Source organism: Ranitomeya imitator, chromosome 1 (assembly GCF_032444005.1).
Source record: "Ranitomeya imitator isolate aRanImi1 chromosome 1, aRanImi1.pri, whole genome shotgun sequence".
NCBI lineage: Eukaryota > Metazoa > Chordata > Amphibia > Anura > Dendrobatidae > Ranitomeya > Ranitomeya imitator.
Genome location: NC_091282.1, coordinates 796487664 through 796502580, shown reverse-complemented (window position 1 = coordinate 796502580; position 14917 = coordinate 796487664). Strand labels below are relative to the sequence as shown.

Below are 14917 nucleotides of genomic sequence, written 5' to 3'. Positions count from 1 at the left end.
GGTGGGGGATCGCTGTGCAGGGGAGTGGATCGGAGCACGGGGGGGTGATCGGAGTGCGGGGGGTTTGATCGGAGCACGGGGGGTGTGAATGGAGCACGGGGGGAGCAGACAGGAGGACGGGGGAGCGGAGCACAGGACGGAGGGGAGCGGACCACAGATCGGGGGGCTGGGGGGGGCGATCGGTGGGGTGGGGGCACATAAGTGTTTCCAGCCATGGCCGATGATATTGCAGCATCGGCCATGGCTGGATTGTAATATTTCACCAGTTTTTTTAGGTGAAATATTACAAATCGCTCTGACTGGCAGTTTCACTTTCAACAGCCAATCAGAGCGATCGTAGCCACGGGGGGGGTGAAGCCACCCCCCCTGGGCTAAACTACCACTCCCCCTGTCCCTGCAGATCGGGTGAAATGGGAGTTAACCCTTTCACCCGGCCTGCAGGGACGCGATCTTTCTGTGACACAGCATATGCGTCACAGGTCGGATTGGCACCGACTTTCATGACGCATACGCTGTCACAGGTCGGGAAGGGGTTAAGGCTTCACCTGCAAAGTGAGTGTGTTTACTCTCCATAGTATTATCCACCTGTTGTAGCTCTGACCTTGGTCGACCGTCTGAGCTTCTAAAACTGCAAACTAATGGAACTTCCCCTATCTGCATGCTTCCTCCTTCTGGGGGGGTAGCCGGGGCTCTACCACTGACTATTGAATTCTGACTATTACTAGGAGGGCAAATGTCGTGTATGATAATCATCTGTAGATTTAACAGATAGGTTTTTTGTTTTTCTCCTCAGGCTGCAGATCTGAGCAAACCCATAGACAAGCGGATCTACAAAGGGACACAGCCCACGTGTCATGACTTCAATCATCTCACCGCCACGGCCGAGAGTGTTTCTCTACTCGTCGGCTTCTCTGCTGGCCAGGTCCAACTCATAGACCCCATTAAGAAGGAGACCAGCAAGCTATTTAATGAAGAGGTAAATGTGGGGGATGGGAGACCCCATTTCCTCATGTAGGGCCTCCTTACTATGGCATTGCAGCGATGCCCTGTTGCTTTTTGTCGTCTTGGTGTGGACAATCCTCTATTATAAATTACAAATTGGGCAAATATTTCAGGGTCGTGCACATTAGTTTTGTTCCTACAGCTCCTATGTGTTTCCATGATAACAGACTACAAACTCAGCAGTCTGATGCTGCAGTCACGGACATTTTTTTTTTCTTTTTTCTTTTGCCTCCAACTTGTAAGGAAGTATGATGAAACTGCAGGTTTAGACAACACAGAACTTGTTTGTTACCTTGAAGACTCATTTATCTGCGCAGGAGCTGTAGAAACAACTTTTTTTTTTATATATATATATCAAGGTTGCTTAATTTTTTGCTTTTATTTGGAAAAAAAATATACATTCCCCCCCCTTTCTAATGAGCTAGGGCAGCATCGGGGTGAGTTTGACATCCCTGTGGGTGATTAGAAAAACTGGGTCCTTTGATGAAAGTAAATTAGACAGTCGCCCAACATTTTTATTAAATGTTATGTACACAGAAAACCTTTTTGGAACTTCAATGGGAAAGGATATGGTCTTGTCAGATTATGTTGCACCGTATGCGCTCTGTTGTATATTACATATTTCACGGCTAATTTTTATATATATATATTTTTTCTCTTGTCACCAACAGAGGCTAATAGACAAGTCCAGAGTAACTTCTGTAAAATGGGTCCCGGGCTCCGAAAGCCTCTTTCTCGTAGCTCATTCCAGCGGTAACATGTACTTGTATAATGTGGAGCACACGTGCGGCACCACAGCGCCCCATTACCAGCTACTCAAGCAAGGAGAAAGTTTTGCCGTTCATACATGCAAGAGCAAGTCCACCCGAAACCCTCTGCTGAAATGGACTGTGGGAGAGGGAGCCCTGAATGAATTTGGTTTTTCTCCGGATGGGAAATTCTTAGCCTGTGTGAGCCAAGATGGCTTCCTTCGAGTGTTTAACTTTGATTCTGTGGAGTTGCATGGTACTATGAAAAGCTACTTTGGAGGACTCCTATGTGTGTGTTGGAGCCCAGACGGGAAGTACATAGTGACTGGCGGAGAGGACGACTTGGTGACTGTCTGGTCCTTCGTCGACTGTCGTGTCATAGCCAGAGGTCAGGGACACAAATCTTGGGTCAGCGTGGTGGCATTCGACCCGAATACCACTAGTGTGGAAGAGACTGACCCCATGGAGTTCAGTGGAAGTGACGAAGATTTCCAAGAACTGATCAGCTTTGGTAGAGATCGAGCAAACAGTACGCAGTCGAGACTGTCCAAAAGGAACTCTACCGACAGTCGCCCAGTTAGTGTGACTTATAGATTTGGCTCGGTAGGCCAAGATACACAACTGTGCTTATGGGACCTTACTGAAGACATCCTTTTCCCTCACCAACCTCTGTCGAGAACGAGGACACATACCAATGTAATGAATGCCACAAGCCCACCTGCAGGAAGCGCCCCTGCCAACCCAGGAAGTAATGGAAACAGTATCACTACGCCAGGCAATGCCATACCTCCCCCTCTTCCAAGGTCCAACAGCCTTCCCCACTCGGCCGTGTCCAACACCGGCAGCAAAAGCAGTGTGGACAGCGCCAACGCATCTGGCGTCAGCAAGTTTGCCACCCTGTCTATCCACGACCGCAAGGAGAGACATCACGACAAAGACCACAAGAGGAACCACAGCATGGGACATATATCTAGCAAGAGTAGCGACAAACTGAACCTAGTTACAAAAAACAAAACGGACCCTGCTAAAACCTTGGGGACAGCGCTCTGTCCCAGGATGGAAGACGTCCCCTTGTTAGAGCCTCTTATCTGTAAAAAGATAGCACACGAAAGACTAACTGTGCTTATTTTTCTTGAAGACTGTATAGTCACTGCTTGTCAGGAAGGATTTATTTGCACATGGGCAAGGCCTGGTAAAGTGGTAAGTTTTAACCCTTAATGCTGCATCCAGATTAGAATTTCAGTGGTCATGTAGACCCGTCACTTGACTGCCGAGGAGACTGACACGTTGCTGAAGCAAAACCCATTAGCGGAAGATCATTACCCCCCCCCCCCCACCTGCTGAGCCTCTGCAATCTGATTGTTTATTGGTTGAGCCAGCAAATTGTCAGCCCCTGCGGTATGCCCGTGACGGGTCCATTCCAACCAGTGTGGGATAATGCTGACGTTTTCTTTCCATTTGCTGTAGAGCACTGTTTTCCAAAAAATATATATTAATCATTTTTGTTTCTTTTTATGACACATTTTGGTTACTGCATGTCATACCGGTTCGAATCATTTGAAATTTTTCAAATATCGTAGAAAAAAAATTTACTTGTAATAAGATTGAAGCCTATTGTGCCAACCAAAGCGAAGCAGAAAATAAAAATTATATATATATAAAAAAAATCCACCTTATTAACCGGAAGCACTGTACATTGTGTGAGCTACTAAATGTGTGACCACCTTTACCAATGTGCAGACGGAATGCCATATGGTGGGGGGCGTAGCAAGGCATGCAGATTACGGGGGGACGTGGCCCGGCTTACTAACGTGGAGGCACTTGTGAATGTACTGGTGAAGAAGGAAAAATACGTGTTTTTATTGAGGCAAAATGGACGCAAGTTTCTCCGATTCAGCTAACACCGTCTGTATTTCTGTAAATAAAACGGTTACCTTGATTTCTTTAGTATTCTTAATGTGTAACTCTTTTCTTATAACATCAGTGAAACAAAAACAATTCCATAGTAATAATTTGTTTTTGATTTTTCTATTTTTCTTTTCTACATTTTAATTATTTTTTTTGTAGCCCTTTTAATATTTGTCAGGGTCATAACTATACTGCGCTGCATCCTGGAATGTAAGGGGGCCAAAAGCCCAAGGGATACTATGAAATATCTGATAGATGGGAGCCCTGTAAGAGATTTTGTATTGTTTCCAATGATAAGGGGTGCAGCAGCTCGGATACCCACCTCACCAAACTGGTGCTGCAGGGGCTTTAGACTGACCCTAGTAATCCAGTTCGTTAAAGGGCTGACATCTGACGTTGGATCATTCCTCACTTATCTTGATCATGTATGACATGATGCCAAAGCTGTGCTGTGAGCTCACGTCTGGCTGCCATCCCCTGCTGATTCACTGTCTGTACGAAGCATACTCACATGGGTTTTGGGGGTATAGTGTAGAGTTTGACCACTTATAAATGTTCCAAAAATCTATGTATGTGATGGGGTGGGAGAGGATATGCCTTCTAGGAGTCAGAGTAGTAGCTTTGTGTGTCTGTAGCATAAGATGTCAAGATCAGCCCCCAAAAAAACTCAGCGAGGAAAGAATTGCGGAGCTTCAGGCGCGGTGTTAAAGCCCCCTGAGCACAAATTGACGTTTTATTATTTTATTGACATCTGTCTTAAAAGTAAACAGGGCCAAAACACAGGTTTGTTTTACTTTTCTAAAAAAAGGTAATTTCTTATTTAAAAAAAAAAAAATTCTACTGGAAAGGACCTTTTTAGTTAATTTGTTTTATAAGCTAACAACCTGACTGGTTGTTGGGCAAGTGACGTTTTGTCCCCAGTGTGTATTTTATTGTTGTGCCGTCCCAGATTTGCACATCTGATTGCTAAATTGACTAAAGACTAGACTATACTGACTGAGGATAATTGTCCTTTTTTATTTTGTGGGGGGGGGGGGAGGGGGTCAATTTACAAATTTTCTTTTTCCCCTTCTTCCCCCCCCATCATGTACTTTTGTGGCATATCCATAGGACGTCAGGGCCCATGCCACTATCTTTCAAAGCTTAGCCGAGGAAGCATGCAACCTCTTTCTATTTCTGAAGTCCCGTAAAAGTGTATAGGGCCACTAACCAAACATAGGGGTCTATTCTTTAAGGGGCCACTGACTGCATTATTTACAGTTTGTCCCGTGCCGTTGATTGGGCGAGTATTTGTTGCCTTTACGTTTTTGATTACCTATTAATCTTGGAATATTTATACAAGAGGTAATCAGTAGGAACGACTTTTTAAGGTTTTACTTAAATGTGTTTTTTTTCCCTACATAAATATTAGAACATAAATTTTCTTTTGATGTAAATTTTCAATTAACTATCCCTGCTGTAATAACACACTGACCTTTCTGGAGTAAATCATATCCGCAGCCACCATAGACATTCGTATGACTTTTGAGGCTGTTGTGATTTGGAGGAGAAGTCTCTTTTGCTTTGGGGGGCCATTGTGACTTGTCACAATAGGGCCACATACATCTGAAACCAGTCTCACCTCGTGATAAGTTAGCATCTTTAATTGGGCACCAACCCGCACCCATCGTCACATCACCACCATGGTATACGATTTGTGTTTGGGACCTGCTTTGGCAACAGCTCTTCCTTCACGTTCTCTACTCTGGTGTCCACTCCCTGGCAGCGCTGATTGACCTCTTTCGTAGACCACCGGGATAAATGGCGTCTTTATGGTCTGTGTATAAAATGTTAAAGGATAGTGTGCTGGGGGGTTGGAAATGTTGGTTGGTTAAAAAAAAATGTAAGTATTCTGCAGCTAAATTGCTTCAAGAAACAACAACAAAAAAAATTTCAAATGTTTCTGAGATGAGTATGCAGTACCAAAAAAATGGTGCAGATGTAGAGTATAGCGGTGTCGGACCCGGACAGGTAAGTGCCGTGTAAATAACCACCTGAACTAAATGCATAAATGAATGAACTCTTGTAATTGAGGGGACGGAGCATGAATGGGGTCCTCATTGTGATGCAGTCATGCTCCGTCTCCTCTGAGTTTCGGAGCTTCCTTTAATTGTAGACAGCACTGTATGTCAAGTTCTTCTTGGTTAGAACAGATTTATCTGCTCCTGTAATATCAGGTAAAATGGAGTAAAGTAGTGTCTGTTTATCATGGATTTTTTATTTTTTTTTATAGTGATGTGTGACTTGAAGGAATTGTCTGCGTCAGCTAAATCAGGTGGAGGTCTAGCGAGCCTCTTAAAATACAGCTTAAGCTTTTTCTGGAGGCAGCAAAGGATAAATGGGGGGTTACCTCGGTGATGTATAGTTTCCAAGATTTAATTCAGTATTTCATGTAAATCTGTTTTAAGGAGTTGTCCAGGATTAAAGTGTCGTCTTGCAGAAATGGCAGCATACCTTACCATGGGTTGTCTTCTCCATTGATGATGATTTTATTTTAAAAGTGCTAACCTTCTGCAGCACTTTACATTCTAGAGGGGACTTGTGCAGACAATAGACATTACAGCATAACAATAAGTACATAGATCAAAACCGATACCAGGAGGAATGAGGGCCCTGCTCGCAAGCTTACAATCTGAGGAAAAAGGGGAGACACGAGAGGTGGATGGTAACAATTGCTATCTTTGTTTGGACCAGCAATAGTGTAAGGCTCAGGTGTTCATGTAAAGCTGCATGAACCAGTTAACTGCCTAAGTATGTAGCAGTACAGACACAGAGGGCTATTAACTGCATAAAGTGTATGAGAACATGGTGCGAGGAACCTGATTGTTTTTTTTGTTTTTTTTTTTAATGGGCCACACAGGGATAGTTAGGTTAATGCGTTGAGGAGGTAGGCCAGTCTGAACAAATGCGTTTTTACGGCATGCTTAAAGGGAATCTGTCACCCCAAAAATGGCCTATAATCTAAGGCCACTGGCATCAGGGGCTTATCTACAGCATTCTGTAATGCTGTAGATAAGCCCCCGATGTATCCTGAAAGATAAGAAAAACAGGTTATACTCACCCAGGGGTGTTCCCGCTGCGGTCTGGTCCAATGGGCGTCGCGGTCCGGGTCCAGCGCCTCCCATCTTCATACGATGACGTCCTCTTGTCTTCCTGCTGCTGCACCTGCGCAGGCGTACTTTGTCTGCCCTGTTAAGGGCAGAGCAAAGTACTGTAGTGCGCAGGCCCTCTCTGACCTTGCCCAGTGCCTGCAGTACTTTGCCCTCAACAGGGCAGACAAAGTACACCTGTGCAGGAGCGGCGGCAGGAAGACTAGAAGAGGACATCATCTGATGAAGATGGGAGGCCCTGGACCATGACGCCCATCGGACCAGACCGCAGCAGGACCCCTTTTGGGGGAGTATGATATAACCTGTCTTTCTTATCTTTCAGGATACATCGGGGGCTTATCTACAGCATTACAGAATGCTGTAGATAAGCCCCTGATGCCGGTGGCCTTAGTTTATAGGCCATTTTTGGGGTGACAGATTACCTTTAAAACTGTGGGGAGTAATTATATTAACCTAGGTAGTGCATTCCAAAGAATCGGCGCAGCACATGTAAAGTCTTGGAGACGGGAGTGGGAGGTTCTGATTGAGGATGCTAACCTGAGGTCATTATTGGAGCGGAGGGCACGGGTAGGGTGGTAGACTGAGACCAGAGAGGAGATGTAGGGTGGTGCTGAGCCATGGAGAGCTTTGTGGATGAGGGTAGTAGTTTTGTACTGGATTCTGGAGTGGATGGGTAGCCAGTGTAATGACTGGCACAAGGTAGAGGCATTGGTATGATTGGTGAGGAATATGATCCTGGCTGCTGCATCCAGGACATATTGGAGAGGGGAGAGTTTGGTAAGAGGGAGGCCGATTAGTAGAGAGTTACAGTAGTCAAGACGAGAATGAGTAAGAGAAATGGTAAGTTTTTGCAGTGTTGAATGTAAGAAAAGGTCGAATTCTGGAAATGTTGTTGAGGTGCAGATAAGAAGAGCGAGCCAGTGATCGGATGTGGGGGGTGAATGAAAGCTCGGAATCAAGTATGACCCCAAGGCAGCGGGCATGATGCTTGGGAGTAATGGTGGAACCACACACGGCGATGACAATGTCAGGCAAAGGCAGGTTAGTAGAGGGAGAAAACACGAGGAGTTCAGTTTTTCACAGGTTCAGTTTCAGATAGAGCAGTGTTCCCCAACTCCGGTCCTCAAGAGCCACCAACAGGTGCATGTATTGCACAGGTGATTGAATGCTTGCCTGTCCAGGTGATGCAATTATCGCCCGATGCAATATTAAGGAAATCCTGAAAACATAACCTGTTGGTGGCTCTTGAGGATCGAAGTTGGGGAACACTGCGATAGAGGGAGGACAATCACTGGTGTTTTCGAAAAAGGCAGGTGTGATTTCAGGGGAATAAGTGTATAATTGGGTGTCATCAGCATAGAGATGATACTGGAAACCAAATCTACTGATTGTCTAATAGGGGTCGTATACAAAGAAGAGGGGGCCTAGGATTGATCCTTGAGGAACCCCAACAGTAAGGGGAAGGTGAGAGGAGGAACCAGCAAAAGATACAGTGAAGGATCGGTCCGAGAGATGGGAGGAGAACCAGGAGAGAACGGTGTCCTTAAAGGGGCTCTGTCACCTGAATTTGGCGGGCTATGTAAATGCCCTGTGTCCGGTCCAATGGGCGGTGTTTCCTCTTCTTTCATTCACCCCTTCCTTTCCCGCTGTCCGCAATATTTTCTTGAATTTGAGCAGGTGACAGAGTCCCTTTAAGGCAGATGGAGCAGAGCATAGTGAGGAGGAGCTGATGATCCACAGTGTCGAATGCTGCAGAGAGATCCAAGAGAATTAGCATGGAGTAGTGACCATTAGATTTAGCTGTTAGTAGGTCATTAGAGACTCTAGCGAGTGCAGTTTCAGTAGAGTGTAAAGAGCGGAAACCAGATTGAAGAGGGTCGAGAAGAGTTATCTGAGAGATGGCGAGTTAGACTGGTGTGGACCAGGCGTTTGAAGAGTTTAGAGATGAAGATTAGAGACTGGTCTATAGTTAGCGGGACAGTTTTGGTCAAGGGACGGTTTTTAAGTAATGGATATATGATGGCATGCTTAAATGAGGGAAAGATACCGGAAGAGAGCGAGAGGTTGAATATTTGTTAGGTGAGAGGTGACAGCAGGGAAAAGGAACTGGAGATATGATGGAATGGGGTTAATAGTTCAAGTGGTTGGGTGAGAAGATGCAAGGAGCCTGATTACTTCTTCTGTGACTGGTTCAAAGTCAGAGAGTGAACTAGATGCAGTGGGGGAGGAGAGTGCATGGTATGAAGGGATTGGGAGATAATTTCCTGTCTGATATGGTTGGTTTTGTTTCTTTGAAGTAATTGGACAGATCGTCAGCACGGAGATCTGTGGTTGGGGCCTTCACTCTTGGGTTGAGTAGGGAATGAAAAGTGTCAGAAGTTTAGGGTTATTGGACAGTGAGGTGATGAGGGAGTTGAAATAGGTTTGGAGAGGTGAAGGGTAGAGTTGTATGTTTTAAGCATAAACTTATAATAGATGAAATCTTCGGGTAGATTGGATTTTCTCCAGACATTCGGCGCACCTGGAGCACCGCTGCAGGAAACGTGTTTGCAGCGTGTGCCATGGTTGTCTGTGGTTTGTGCTGAGTTGTTCATGTATAGGAGGTGCAGTTTCATCCAGGGCACTTTGCAGGGTTTCATTGTAATGGTTTAGTGCAGAAACAGGACATGAGGGAGGATAGAGGGGCCAATGATGACTGCAAGTTCTTCATAAGTTTCTGGGTGTTACAGAAACATACAGGCCATTAGGTGTAGAAAGTGGGGGTGACCTGAGCAGGATGGCAGTTCTTGATAGAGAATGAAAGAAGGTTGTGGTCAGAAAGCGGGGGAGGGGAGTTTGTGAAATCATCCACTGAGCAAAGCTGAGACAAGACCAAGTTGAGGGAGTTTCCGTCTTTATGCGTTGGAGAAGTGAGTATGATGCGAGAGGCTGAAAGATGAGGATAGAGATAAAAGGTGAGAAGCAGATGGGGAGAGGGGGAAAAGCAATGGGTATATTGAAATCACCCATGATGAGGGTGGGGATGTCACAGAAGAGAAAATGTGGAAGCCAGGTAGCAAAGTGATCCAGCAACTGATGAGAGGGGCCGGGAGGACGATACACCACCGCAACTCGCATGGAGAAGGGGATGTAGAGTCTGACAGCATGGACCTCAAAAGAAGGGAAGACAGTGATGGTACTTGGGGGGGGGGGGGGGGGGTAAGAGACAGAAGGTTAAGAGAATTAGAAAAGAAGTAGTCCTGGATGAAGGGGAGTATATTACACACTAAGTGAGAATTCCAAAGGGCACAATTAAGAGACAGAAGGCATGCAGCGAATATTAATAAGGCTAGAGGGGTTTCTGAGTGTAGCAAGTTGGGAGGTTTGACTTGCCATAACATGGGGGGCCGGGGTTGGGAGAGATGTCTCCTGTGACTAGGAGGAGGATAAACAGTGAGCAGATGGTTAAGTGATTTGTGAGAGCGTCTCATGTGTTGGGTGGTGGGACCGAATGGATCGGCGTTGTTTAGCAATGTGAACAGAGCGCGAGTGCTATACATAGAGGAAAGGACAGAGTGGCTGATATGGATGGAGTGTAAAGAGTTAATGCAAAGGCGGTGAATGTGAGTGAATGCAGCAGCCAGGATATAGATTATACAAATGCATATGGTGAATATTTGTTGTGTTCCAAAATGTACAGGGAATAGAAATTTTCTTACCTGCCTCCTGCCATGTTATAACTGCCAGTACTTTGATAAATGTACTTAAATTAAATGTGCATAAATGCCCTCCACAAAAAAAACGCTTCCTTAGATTGTCTCATGGGGACAATGCTTTCTATAATACTGGACTTCCTTTATGGCAGCCAAGGCTCAGACTAAGTTTGTAAGTTCTGTTTACCCACATCCAGTCAGAGCACCTTGATTTCCTTGTCGGAATTCATATAGCAAAAGTTGGGAATGGCTGTTTTCTTTGAGGGGAGCTGAGTATCGCCATCTGTTACCAGAACATCCAGTATGATGAAACTATGGAGTGTACCACACAAATTCTGCACGAACAGAAACGACTATCACTGATACAGATGATCACTGCACAGTGCCTGTTATACAGTTCAGCGTCCTGATTGTATACTTGTTACTGAGGAGACTATAGACAGAAAGATAATTGTCAGCTCAGCAAGCAGAGATGATGGTGGCTCTAGATGCCCATATGCTGCTTTGCCGATGTAGTAAGGTGTTGATGGCTCTTAGAGGAGGAATGACCTGCAGCGTGGAATCGAGGTGGAGGGGTAAGGAAAACTGGAATGAGTGCTCTCTGTATAAGAGAAGTGCAGAGCGTGATGGATGGTGAGGTAGAGGGCAAGTCTGAGAAACATTTCACTGGATTGCTTCTACAATCAGCACAATTAAGCTGGAGAAGCAGGAATTGCAGACTTTCCTATTGGTGGAGAGAGTGGGTCTTGCGACTGTAAGGGGACTCGTTAGGCCTGCCTGTGGGAGGAGCAGGGGGACTGGCAGGTGTGCCTGTGGGGCGGTGGTTTGGGGGTCATGGGTGGGACTCGCGGGGTCTGCCTGTGGTGAGAATTTTCTCAAAGTTCTGGCAGCAGTAAAACATCTCTGGAAAAATTATATAAAATAGTATCACCATTTATAATCACCAAATTGGCTGGATGGAGATGCTATATTGAGGTAGATCTGGAGAGGGGCAATGTACTCCTAGATGATCCCTGAGCACATTCATTTATACTGTATATTCAATGCTTCCCCGTGCTTACGCCTGATGTAATCTATAGTGAGCAGATCCTGACTCATGAAGCCTGCCCACATGCCTAATGCAGAGACAAAGAAAGCATTGCAGTAGATGAACCTGCTGATGGCACATTAGAATAGGCCCCATGTAAGACTCCGGGACCGGATGATATTTTAACTGTTGTTTCTTTACTTTCCTGTTCACATAGTGGTACGAGGGCCTGTTTTGTAGCAGCATGGGTTGTAGTTTTGATGAGTCTTGATTTTTATGGAGGTGCAGTAAAAATGACCTAGAAGACAATGGATAATTACTTTTCTTTTCCCCCATATTTAAAGGGAATTGGTTGCCACATTTTTACTAGTGGAATAAGTACTCGCTAGAACTTCTTCTCGATAGAAACATATGTGCCAGTCGTGTGATGTCCAACGTAGAACAGAGTGGATGGATTCCTGGAGGACTTGTCACCAGCTCTAAGGTGGCCAGTTTTTGCTCTTATTTTATTCCCATCTCCAAGATCCTATCCCAATATGTAGTAGATGTAATAATATTAGCAGTTCTCTCCACTTAGAAATGTAGTATAGTTCTTCTGATTTGCTACGTTGCTAACCCCATGTGCAGGGCATTGCAGTAGTTTAGGAGGTTTCCATGGGCATTTAAGCTACTGCAATGCCCTGTACATGGGGTAAGCGACATGGCTAATCAAATGAACTATACTACATTTCTAATTGGAGGTATTTGCTAATATTACTACACCTACTACATATTGGGATAGGATCTTTTGGAGATGGGAATACCCCTTTAAATCCGCCATATGGTTCCAAAGATGGAGGGGCTTTTTTATTTACCACTAATTTACCGAGTGAGTGTGGCTCACAGGGTAATTATGCAAAGCAGCCTAAAGACAACCCCCCAGAAAAAGATCCTGTGACACACCCCCTTAGTGAAGGCTGCATAAAATGATTACTTATAATAAGTCTCAAATTTCATGAACCATAAAGTGGATTTATACTTTCTTTTTTTTTTCAATATACCGTAAGTAAAAACTGGCCACTAAGTATCTGATTGAATATTTGTTTTAGAATTTAATATTTCTGAAGTCTGTTAACACAAATGTTTTTGGATTAATTTTTTTTTTGTTTAATTAAAAAAATGCTTTGTCCACAGGGTTTAATATCATCCCAAAACCAAGCGAATTCTCCAAGTGGAACAGTAGTATAGCCATGACACTACCGCTAGCGAGACACACACTACAGGAGCAGACGTAAGGACAGAGGACCCCGGCGCTGCCCTTCAGCCGCGGAGCGTCAGGGTAGAACGTGAGCAGGACGAATAGACTGATTTCTCTTAAATAAAAAAAAAAAAATATATACAGGAAAAAAAAAATCACACAAATGACAGGATATACTTGGCAGAGAATTTCTCTCGGCTCGGTCTTTAGCTCTCACAACTACTCACCCTGAAGTATATATATGTATGTGTGTATATAAGAATCTCCACAACTTCCTTAGCCGTTACAGTGGAACTCTATACTAGTCCATTCATTCCTCTCTGCTTTATACTTTTCAACTTTAATGTAATTTAATCTTTATAAATGTAAAATAAAGTCTGCTTATTGAAAACCCCCAGTAACTTTTTTTTAATTATTAGATGGTTATTACAAATTCACCATTGTGTGTATTGCACTGATTTTTTTCCCCCCCCTTTTATTTTGACCTACAATGGTTTAGAAGAGAATCTGAAATGCACTTGATACGAACGCAGTCATTATCTCCGGTGACTTTAAAATGTAATTTCCCAAACCCCCAGGAAGATGGAAGCTGCAATTTATAGTTTATTAAAAAATTTTTTTATTAAAGTTTGCACTTAAATAGTTAAATGGAGGTTCAGAATTTTTAGTTTGTAATAAAAAAATAGATTTTTTTTTTTTAAAAAAAAAAAGCAAATTCCCAGGTGAAAAAGGACACTTGTTGTGCAGATAAATATCCTTTGTATCTTATTAAACATTTATTTTAATATTGTGGTTTCTAATGCCTCTGTATTATATGTATAAATAATGTAATTGAGTGGTGGGCTCCGGGGGATTTTGATCATTACACTAGTCATTTTCATTATATGAAAATAGTGATTTCTAATTAAAAGATACATATTAATATTAAAAGTTTTCCGTTTTTTTGTTCAGATGATATTCACTGTGCTCTCAGCTCTAATAAATGTATTTTACCGTTGTGCTGCACTGTTCATGCCCTCTGGAGGCGACCATCTTTATTACTTTTTAGACGACAGGATGCCTCTTGACAGAAAGCGGAAGAAAATTTCTTAAAAAGGTGTCTGCTCCTATACTACTCATTAAAGGGAACCTGTCACCCCCAAAAGCGATGGTGAGGTAAGCTCACCGTCATCAAGGGCTTATCTACAGCATTCTGTAATGCTGTAGATAAGCTGCCGATGTTACCTGAAAGATGAGAAATAGAGGTTAGATTATACTCACCCAGGGGCGGTCCCGCTCCAATGGGTGTCTCAGGTCCGGTCCGGCGCTTCCCATCTTCATTCCATGACATCCTCTTCTGGTCTTCATGCTCCGGCACAGGCGTATTTTGCCCTGTTGAGGGCAGTGCGCAGGCGCTGGAAAGGTCAGAGGCCCGGCGCCTGCGCACTGCAGTACTTTGCTCTGCCCTCAACAGACCAGAAGAGGACATCATGGAATGAAGATAGGAGGTGCCGGAGCAGACCTGAGACACCCATTTGACAGGACCGCCCCTGTGTGAGTATAATCTAACCTCTTTTTCTCCTCTTTCAGGTAACGTCGGGGGATTATCTACAGAATTACAGAATGCTGTAGATAAGCCCCTGATGACTGTGAGCATTTTGGGGGTGACAGGTTCCCTTTGATAATGGAAGTAGAGGGTGGAATAAATTTAAGAGAAATCTATGCTTGACTCCTGGTTCTGCTTTCCTCCCAACAGAACAGTGTTTGTTTAGGTTGGACAAAATTATGATGTGTCGTCTTTAGGATTGATAGGGCTTCGCCTTCCGGGACCCTCACAAATTTTTAGTAATCAAGGGTCAGCGGCACAGTGTCCTGCTCACTGGCTACCTGCAGCAATTAAAGGGTTCCTCCAGCATTACTAACCTCTGCGTCGGGTGGTGAGTGCCGCTAGATTCGACTCCCTGTGAAATTGAAAGCAGATGTATAGTCAGCTCTATGGGCTGTAGATAAAATCTTTCAGAGTATAAGACATTTTGCAAAGTCACTGTAGACTACTGCCCCCTACACATGGAGCTGTCTGAATGGATGCGACTTTGGAAATAAATATCAGATCTGCACCTGTCTGAAATCCTCTCTTGGTTTTCGATTAGAAATACCAACGCAAAAACACTGAC

At 44.2% G+C, this 14917-nt stretch overlaps 1 protein-coding gene across 1 annotated transcript in view; it reads left to right on the top strand.

The window, feature by feature from the left end:
* WDR20 (WD repeat domain 20) overlaps positions 1-13161 on the top strand; it is a 33211-nt gene extending 20050 nt beyond the window's left edge. Inside the window, exons 2-4 of the mRNA XM_069737968.1 lie at positions 794-976; positions 1674-2951; positions 12701-13161. Of these exons, the coding sequence (XP_069594069.1) occupies positions 794-976; positions 1674-2951; positions 12701-12754 (1515 nt within the window). The 3' untranslated portion in view covers positions 12755-13161. The remainder of the gene's footprint in view (positions 1-793; positions 977-1673; positions 2952-12700) is intronic.
* The last annotated feature ends 1756 nt before the right edge of the window (positions 13162-14917 follow it).